Source organism: Notolepis coatsorum (genome assembly GCF_963971535.1).
Source record: "Notolepis coatsorum genome assembly, chromosome: 9".
Classification (NCBI taxonomy): domain Eukaryota; kingdom Metazoa; phylum Chordata; class Actinopteri; order Aulopiformes; family Paralepididae; genus Notolepis; species Notolepis coatsorum.
This window is the reverse complement of record NC_140173.1, coordinates 53071831-53082309: the sequence shown is the minus strand read 5'-3', so window position 1 is coordinate 53082309 and position 10479 is coordinate 53071831. Positions and strand designations below refer to the sequence as shown.

General features: G+C 40.1%; 1 protein-coding gene across 1 annotated transcript; it reads right to left on the bottom strand.

Annotated features, from left to right (window-relative positions):
* Positions 1–979: 979 nt before the first annotated feature.
* mgme1 (mitochondrial genome maintenance exonuclease 1) lies at positions 980–10142 on the bottom strand. Its single transcript, XM_084321004.1, has 4 exons — positions 9235–10142; positions 4369–4606; positions 3209–3341; positions 980–1284 (listed from the first exon to the last, which is right to left on the bottom strand). The coding sequence occupies exons 1-4, from the start codon at positions 9803–9805 to the stop codon at positions 1150–1152; spliced, it is 1077 nt and encodes a 358-aa protein (XP_084177130.1). The 5' UTR covers positions 9806–10142; the 3' UTR covers positions 980–1149.
* Between the last annotated feature and the right edge of the window lie 337 nt (positions 10143–10479).

The following is a 10479-nucleotide window of genomic DNA, read 5'->3' as shown; positions in this document are numbered from 1 at the left end:
ATTTGTGTTTTGATAAGAGCTCAGATTAGAAGATGCCTGCATGCATTTCCAGTTTACTTGCATTAATGAACTTCAAAATGTAATAAGGACATTCATATTTTATAAGTCTTAAGAAATTCAGTGGTGGCCTAAAGATTGGAGAAATGGGCTTGTGACCTGAAGGTCGCCGGTTCGATCCCCCACGGACCGGCAGGAAAAATCTGGGCGGGGAAGTGAATGAATAAAACTCTCCCATCCCTTGATACCAACCGTTGAAGTGCCCTTGAGCAAGGCACTTAACCCCCCGGACTGCTCCAGTGGAGTTGCTCAGTGGTCAACAGTGTCAGACTGTGGTTGTACTGGGTGGCTCCCAGGTGCTCTGCATGTGAATGTGATGCAGGGCTTTGCTGAAAAAGAGCGAACTTGCCCTGGGTAAATAAAGGTAAAAAGAACTCCAAGTTTATGTTAGATCAAAGTAATACAGATATTGCCTTGATTTAATTTGATTTGGTTTTGCAGATTGATTTTAACTACAGTATGTCTATACTGTAAAAACCTATTGAAGCCTTAACAGCCGAGCTGCTCAGGTGCCTCTTACTACAAGATAATTGTTGTGCCCACTGGTGTTTAATTATGTGGTGTGTTCATGTATAATTACGACTGTATGGGTGTGGATCCTGGCTCATGCTGAATTGTCTCTAGAAGAACCCGTCACACTGCAACTGCATAGCTGCTTATGGTATGATACTGCTGTAAGTGCTCAAGGGTTTATTATATTATATATAAATATATATATAAATATAAATAAATAAAATTATTATTTTAAAAGATATGGTCATTGTTGTGTTTTCTGATCCAAATACTATTGTGAAGCTAAATAATTCAACAGATTTAGTGCAGAATGTCAAGTTTACTGGAGCATGAAAGCAAATACTGACATCTGGTGGATAAATGTTTGCATACTGCATAAAGCCACAGCCAAAAGAATATAAAAGAAAAGTACTATAAAAAGTTGTTCTTTATTTAACAATAAAATGAAACACATAAACGTGCTTTCAAAAACAACATTTGCTGCAGAGTACAAGAGTCACAGCAACATTCTACAGAATGTACTTTTATATTATCGGTTTCCAAGTTCTCCAAGGCAGTCTTTGAATAATTGACTGTCATTCATCTCTTCTCCGCGTACTCTTCCAGGCGGACCAGCCACGTCGTCCAATACTTTAGGAGCTGCTCTGAGCTCAACAGGTGAGCATGGGCAGGGGAGCCACCCTTATAAGCAACAACAATCAGTCCATTTTCAACCTGCAAGGAAAGTAAAAAAAGATTTATATATATATATATATATCTGTATATGATACTAAGACTTCAAATACAAGCGTTTCTCTACTGGTGGGTTGGGGCCTGGAAGTGGATCGCTCAGTGCTGACAGGGTCACCAACAATGACATTAGAAAGGAGTACATGAGAAAAGGATGCAAATGAATCATGTGCATTAAAAGAGATAGTTCAGTTTTTATTTAATTTTTTAAGAAAACTTTCTGAACTTCCTTAACTGTCTCAGGTGGTAGAGGCGAAGCAGCGCCTCTACCACCCGAGACAGTTAAGGAAGTTCAGAGTATCTGGGAAGATACTCCAGTCCTTCTACTCCGGAGCTGTAGAGAGCATCCTGACTGGAAACATCACTGCCTGGTATGGAAACAGCACGGCACAGGACAAGAAGGCCCTACAGAGAGTGGTGCGCTCAGCCGAGCGTACCACGGGTATTGCACTACCACCCCTGCAGGTTCTTCTATACAACAAGAGGTGCAAATCCAGAGCCTGCAGAATAATGAAAGACTCTCACCACCCCAACAACAGCCTGTTCATGCTGCTGAGGTCAGGCAGACGCCTGCGAACACCAGCTACTAGGACAGAGACTTCGGCTCAGCTTCTTCCCCCAGGCCATCAGAGCCTTGAACACTGAACTCTCCACACACAAGCACACATGAGCACACACACGACACACACACTGTGTACACGCTCACACACTAGCAGCCACTTTAACATGAGCAAACACACACTCATGCTGCACACGCTCACACTTATGGTCACTTTACAAAAGGTAAGGTCACTTTAAGAATAGTATAGTATAACTTGAGATTGTATAATATAGCATGTACATAAAGATCCAGTGCCTCATCCGTAGCAAACAGTGTATTGCACTACCACAGGACCTAGCATGTCCTACCATGCTCTGTAAATAACTCATGTATATATACCGATATGCCCTACTCTGTTTACTTGTTTTATTGCACAATGTCGTTCTATTGGATTCTATTATACATTACTATTGTATTATGCACATCGTTGCGGGCAAGACCCCCCGCATTTCATTGTATACTTGTATGCCGTGACAAATAAAACTCTTGACTTGACTTGATGTCACAAATTGGGCATCCTATTCCACTTGCATCAATATTTGGTTCATGAGATACTGGAATTCTACATTCTGTTGATAAGGAATATTCATACTCCACCCCCCCCCCCCACCCCCCCCTTTCACTAGCATGCTTAGAATGATTCAAGCAAATGCTAACATTATTTGCTCCAGATATATCAAGAAATCGTGCATGAGATGTGCATAGAAAGTTCAGTAAGGAAACTCTTGCTGGCAGCCGCCCATTTGTCAGCCTGTGTTCACATTATCAACTAATCTTAGGCACACTGCACTACTAGAGCGCTCTATTTAAACTGAGAGGATCAAGCTGTTCTGCGTTGCACTGTTCTGCTGCATTACCTAGAATCCGGGCCACTCATTTGGTCAAACTCTTACCCTGAAGTTATTGAAATGGTCCTTCATGAAATGGTCTAACTTCAAATTTCAACAGTCTTTCTGCTACCATGATGAATTGAATGCGACTTGGGGGTGAAAATAACAAATCTTACTTTTGTCAAATCTTACAAATCAAGAAAACAGACAGTCTCTCCTTGGTTGGACCATTTCAATATCTACCTACAAAACACAGGGACCTTTCAGTTAAAGGTCTGTCTGCCTCTCTACTTCCTCCATACAAATGCGTACAAATGGGAACCTCCTAGTTTGACATATCTCCGTCTTCTCAATCCATCCCACGGTGAAACGAGTCTCCCGCATTGATGACTGTGGGGAACGTGGTAATCACGCCAAACCAAGAAGCCACCATCTTTATGCACATGTGCCACTGAATCATACAGCATACAATGCATACCTGGTATTTGTAGTTGTCATCATTGTTCAAGGCCCCAGCATAAGCTGCTACCTGAATAGGGTTGTCGTATGTATTGGAGAGGAAAGGTTTTGGTTTCTCTGAAGTCTTCCAGTCAATCACACACAGCGCCCCCCTGTGGACAAGATATGAGCATGAGGGAAGAGAGAAAGCAAGAGCCTGTTGAAAGAGTATGGTACCTATCTCAAACTCCGCTTGGGCAACAGTTGTGAATGGAGGATCAAGGAAAGAGGGCGTGGGTTTGAGACAGGTCCATTGTGTCTACCATTCAATGAGAGACTGTCATCATTTCGCTTGGCATAGATTTATTTGTGGTGGTCCACCACAATATCAATGGCCCGCCAGAAATGTCCCAAAACGACACAATAACCTACAGTATTAACAGTACTTTATTACATATACAGTCCTTTCTGTCGTTGACTTTGCGTCATCAGCTTCTCATCCAGTGGTGGAAAGTAACAAAGTATTTATTACTCAAGTACTGTTACTTAAGTACAATTTTGAGATACTTGTACTTTACTTGAGTGTTTTCATTTTAGGGAACTTTATACTTTTACTCCACTACATTTATCTGAACCCATCAGTTACTAGTTACTTTGAAGAAAAAGATTTCATACATGAAATACATGGCAGAAATGCACTGGAATACACAAACGTCATGTAGAATGCACACTTTTACTTTAGATACTTAAAAGAACATGCCAACATTTGGGGAAATTAGCTTATCGTCTTCTCCAGAGAGAGACAAGAAGATAGATACCCGTTTCCTCTCTGTGCGTTCAGTAGAAAGCTATCTGGCTGCATGTTAGCCTAGATTAGCACAATGAATGGAAGCGGACAAGGCCGGTTAGCCTAGGCATTGTCCAACTAACACCTCCCCCGAAGGCTAACTGGCCATGTCCGCTTCCATTCATTGTGCTAAGGTAGGCTAACATGCAGCCAGATAGCTTTCTACTACAGAGAGGAAACTGGTATCCACCATCTTCTTGTCTCTCTCTGGAGAAGACGGTAAGCTAATTTCCCCAAATGTTGCTGTGTTCCTTTAAGTACATTCAATAGCAAATACTTGTCTGCTTTTACTTAAGTTGAATTTGAATGGAGGACTTTTACTTTTACCAGAGTACTCATTTATTTGGGTATACCTGTAGTAGGCCACACAATCCACGATGCCCAGGTAATTCAGTGTCCCGTGCCGTACAGTGCTCTCGGTAGCTCTCACGTCATGTACATCTGCCAGTACGTGACGGATACTCTCCATGTATCCCTCTGCCTCAGGTGGACATCCTGGTGCCTCTGTAAGATCTGTGTCCTTCTTTGTTGCGTCTGATGTTAGAATGTCCTCCACAGCTGTATGGAAAAGCTTCCCTTGCCTAAATAAGTCTAATAAGAGAGAGGGAGAGAGAGGCTTTGATTGAGTTCAAGTTTCTTTATTAGTTGTCATACAAAAATACAGAATACTTTTTTATGAAATGCTTCTTTCTGTGTTGCTCCTGAGTGTGCTAGATAAAAATAGATAAGTATAAAATAAGTATAAAATAGAAAGTAAAGTTAAGTATAGGGTTGGGCATCGTTTGGATTTGAACTATTCCGGTTCCGATTCTCCATTTCGATTCCTGTTCTAAACGATTCTCGAACCGGAAGTTAGGAACCGGTTCCTATTAGAATCAAAATCAAATAAAATCAAACAAAGTGTTCATAAATACAATATACAATGCAGAGTAGAGAAAAAGTAACATGTGGATGATTCTTTGCCAACCTCTAGTGGCTCGGGTGTGCATTTCTTTTAATACAATATATTGATAGAATTAAAGCCCTATTTGTTGCCTGTCGATTGCCCTTTCAGGTGACAAAATCCATTCAGCGATTCTCGAGTTATATGCCGATATGTGAGGCGTGCCCCAAAGTATGCAAAAGTACACATTACCACCCCTGACTCCCGGGGTTCTAGCTCCGTCAATCATTTGGCGATCTCGAAAATCTTTGCACAGGGTTGTAGCCAATGAGTGTGGCTTTCCAATCCAATGATACCCCATGATATGATAATTGGGGATATAATACAATTTATGATAAAGAAAAGCAGGGTTAACAGGTCTTAAGGCTTAACAGGTTAAAATGTCTAAAGTGGGTCAAGTGGGTGCTACAGTGAGTTGTTTGTTTAAAGTGAGTGTGGATGTGTGGATGTGTGTGCTGTGACTGAGTGTATTTGATGGTTTGTTACATAGTGTTATTGTCGTTGAGCATCCTGATGGCCCAGGAGTTCAAAATGTTTAATCCCTATCTGATCGGATCAGATTTGGATTCATTAATTTCAACTCATTATGAATTGAAAATGGGGGACCCTGATGTAAACAAGACGAAAGTCTTTCTCTGGTCTGCATCCCCTTAACAATTGTGTGTATTGAGCTGTACTGTACCCATTCTGTAATCTGTTAATAAAAATGTTCAATCAATCAATCAATAGGGATCACAAGTTTTGAACTCCTGGGCCCAGGATAGAAGCTCCTTCTGAGTCTCTCTGTGCTTGCCATGAGACTCCGGTATTGCTTGCCTGACCGCAGCAGTTCAAAGAGGCAGTTGTTTGGGTTATATAGTTGAGGGTTATACTATGACGGTTAGATCCATTATGTTGTGCAAGGACAATTGATCTTGAAATGTTCAGGTTTTCCAGGATGCTTGGATATCTTTATCTTTGCAATCCAATTAAGTCTAATTCCTACACAAGTAGTCTAGTTGCCAAAAGTATCGCATACATCAATTATACTAATCATAGTCATCTTAACTACCCACCTCATACTATAGTCTATCCACATACTCTGTACGATAGCATGTACAACACTGCTGTGTATACCGCATATATATATATGTCTGAATATACCTGTATATAATCATTCTATATAGCCTACATACATATACTCTTAATGATAGCATGTACAATAATGCTGCATATATGGTATATATAGCCTATATATATATATTCTTTACCATATATATATATATATATATCCATCTGTCTGTACATACCTGCACATAATCCTTTTTACATATATGTAGATACTAAAAAGTAGAAAAGTAGATACTAGCAGTGTGTGAAGTTAGGTCAAGCACAATCTGAATTCTTGGCCATGACTAAAGGTGTGCCACAAGGTTCAGTTTTGGGTCCTGTCCTTTTTACAATTTATATTAATGATATTGTTTCTTCTTTGTATGGATGTCATGCCCATCTGTATGCTGATGACACAATTGTGTACTGTATTGCAGACTCTGTACAGCTGGCCTTTGAGAAATTGCAACTTTCCTTTTATGCTCTACACTAGGATGCCCTTACTAGTCTTAAATTGGTTCTTAATGCTAGTAAGACAAAGTTTATGTTATTTTCAAGAGCAAGGAATATTAACCTTGATGATGTGAGGATATCTACGGTCAGTGGCTCTTGTATAGAGAGAGTCACTGAGTATAAATATCTTGGCCTGTGGCTCGACGAGAAATTAACATTTAAGTTCCATGTGGAAAATCTTGCCACTAAACTGCGACAGAAAATTGGTTTCCTGTACAGAAACAGATCCAATTTTCCTCTATTTAGTAGAAAAAGAATTGTGGAATCAGTCTTCTTATCAGTTTTGGACTATGGTGATGTAATTTATAGGCATGCTGCGGCATCAACTCTTAAACCTCTGGATTCTGCATATCACTCAGCTCTCAGATTTATAACTGGTGACAGATATGATACTTACCATTGTGTCCTGTATGATAGGGTGGGGTGGCCTTCTCTTGCAGAAAGGCACAACAAACACTGGTATTTATTTATTTTTAAAGCCCTTATTGGTAAACAACCTGTTTATATCTCCTCACTGTTAAATTGGAATATTGGAACCTATTCAACTCGATCGAATGACTGGATGGTTCTTAGGGTTCCTCAGATTTGTTCTGAGCTAGGGAAGTCAGCCTTTTCCTTTGATGCCTCTAACTCATGGAATGTCCTTCAACTCACGCTAAAATTGGAGGTTCTCCCTTCCCTTGGAATGTTTAAATGTATGATTTCAGACCATTGTGTGACTACCTGTAACTGTTTTAGTTGATATTTTAAAATTATTTTTAAACGTTTTTAAATTTGTTTTACTCTGGTGTTTAAATTTCTGTGAATATTGTTTTTATTATGTACTGTACAATCGTCGTTTCTGTAAATGAGGGAAACCTCAGATGCTTACGATTTTAAATAAAGGTTGAAATGAAATATCTAGGCCTATATCTGTACATATCCCTTACCTACTCTTACTAGTTACGCTGCTGGTCAGTATTTATTCTATTATTATATTGTATTTTTGCACAATCGAAGGCGGGAATGGCCACCTTCATTTCACTATATGTCTTGTATATGTATGCAACGATTAAACCTCTTAAATCTATGACTACGACCATACTGTCTTTATACCTGTATCACTGACTGTACAATATTACAACGCTAGGTACATACCTGTACATTGTATATTATTATTGCATGTTACTGTTACATTTGCACTCTGGTTCATAGAGGAGTAGAACGTACTGTCCTACAGGATCTTCCAAAACCTGGGCTTCACTGAAGACCCCTCGTACAGGGCTACTTGGATAGTTTTAAACCATCTCTAAATACATTCTTAGAGAGAATGGCTTCTTTGTAGGCTATTTGGTGAGGAACTTCCCAACACGTACTTTACGTACTTTTGACTTTCTATTTTATACACTATCTATTTTTATCTAGCACACTCTCAGGAGCATAACAGAAAAAAGCATTTCATATAAAAGTATTCTGTATTTTTGTATGACAACTAATAAAGAAACTTGAAACAGGAACAAGGGCTACTGTGAAATGACATGTACGCACTAGCACAAGTATACAGTAGGTTCCTAATTCTTCTTTTGGAGAGAGGAAATGTGCAGATATTTCTGAGGGAGTGGGTTAAACACTGCATGCTGCAGGGCTTCACTGTGTTGAAAGATCCAACCATTTGCACTCTGGTTGATGCCAAGCTTCTTTTCGTTGTACTGTACTTGTGCTGTATGATGACAATACATACATTTTAATCTAATCTAATACATCAATTATTTGTGGTCGGCCATATCTGACACAGGCCCAACACAAATATATTTCCCAATGTTGCACAACAACATCGATGGCTATTTATTGTGCAACAAGTTAGGGCTGGGCGATATAACGATAACGATAAATATCGCGATATATTTTAATAATCGATATCGAATATCGAAATTAAAAAAAAATCGAATTTTTTTTTTTTTTTTTTTTTACCTGCAACAGGGCAGTTTTAAAACCAGAGACAGTGGACAGACTTGTCTTTCTTGCCTGCAACTTAAAGTAATGGCTGTGCTTGTCCAAATGACAATACTGACCAAATTCAGATTTCTTTTTCTCTTGTCCATTTATTTTGTTTGCTTTCTAATTTAAAATACATTTTGAAACCGTCTGTACACAGTAGGCTATGTGTGCTAGCAGAACTAGACTCCAGTCACGAGTCACAGTGCACATGTGCGGTGGTTTGTCCACCAAAAAAGCGCCAAAAGATCGAAAATAAACTAGCAGAGCCAGAACTGTTCAACTCCTCTGGAGCCACAGCCAGCAGAGAAGCCGGTTTACTTTAGCTTTTAAACCAGCTGCAGCCTGAGAACTGGAGTGTGAGGGGATGTAACACTAAAGATGGCGGCAATGACAAAGAATTGCTGCAAAATAAACATACATCTGTTGTTAAATTTTTTTTTTTTTTTTTTTTTTTTAATTTTCTTTATACTTATAACAATTCGATAATTATCGATATCGAGAAATAAAATAAAATTATCATATCGTTATCGCGATATGATTTTTTTCCATATCGCCCAGCCCTACAACAAGTCCAATATTTGCCTCTGCTTACTGTATGTACAGTACAGTACCGTACCCACCCTCATCTGCCACCACCACCACAAATAACCCCAACTGAAGAGTCTATAGTGCCCCACTACACAAAACATGTACTTACTCTGACTGTACTCGTTGAAGCCTTCCTCTCCCAGCTTTGCAATCATCATCATCCTCCATCTGTTCAGGTAGAATAGTTGCTCGGGGGACAGAGTCTGTTGAAGAACGCGGGTCACACTAGGGGCAGAGCCTCTGCCTTGGCCTCGTTCTAACAAAATCCGGACTGGAGGTCCCATGAACTCTGACTCCCCTGGTTCACGAGTTCCATCACAGTTTAACAACGGGTGAATGGTTTTAGGCACTTTGGGTCTTTCAGATCTTTGGGAGGAGGACACTGGCGGTTTGATAACCGGCCCATAGATGTGCACGTTCTCCTCTTCAATGGTCTCAGGGGTCCGCGGGCCGACCTTAGGCTTAGACACAACTGTCTTTACAAGAGAGGAGTAGCGCTCAGAGTCCACGGCGCTGTAGGGGCTGTGTTTCTTTGGAGATCTCCTGGCACAACAATGAGCCGAGAAGTTCTTCACAGAAAGATACGTGATTTGTTGAGGGATGAGTTTAGTGACTTTCAAATTGGTGCCGCTGATGGACACCATATTATTTATACATCTCAGCAACTGGCAGACGTACATGTTGGTTGCTGGATCTTTGAATGAAAATGATTTAACAGATTGCAGAATGGGTACAATACAGTACAGCTCAATACACACAATTGTTAAGGGGATGCAGACCAGAGAAAGACTTTCGTCTTGTTTACATCAATCAATCAATCAATCCCCCATTTTCAATTCATAGTGAATAGACAAAACGTTTGAAACACGACATTTATGCTTTGAGTAAATAACACTAAACTACACTAACGGTGGTTACGGGCGTTAACATTATAGAATAACGTTGTTGTGTTTTAGTGGGGATACTTGCCCTTACTGTACACTGGCGACATGGACTCGTAGAACAATCACTTCACGCAAATCAGTTCCGAAACAACGCGCCTCTTGGGTCGCACACATTTCCTGTCGGCGGTTTGGCGACACCAAGTTACGTCATGCAAATAAGAATTATAGCTGGGGATTGAAGTTCCGTATATGAGTGCGTGAGTGTAATTAGACCCACAAAAAACTACATGTCCCATAAGGCTATTTACAGTGTGTACCACTGTAACGTGTCCGTAAAATAAATGTGGCGGTACAAAGCATAGATATATATAGAAATATATCTATGGTACAAAGCATAGGTACAAAGACAGTTTAGTTTAGTTTAGTTTACTCAGTTTATTTGATCAGGGCGTAGCTGGGGGGGGGGGGGG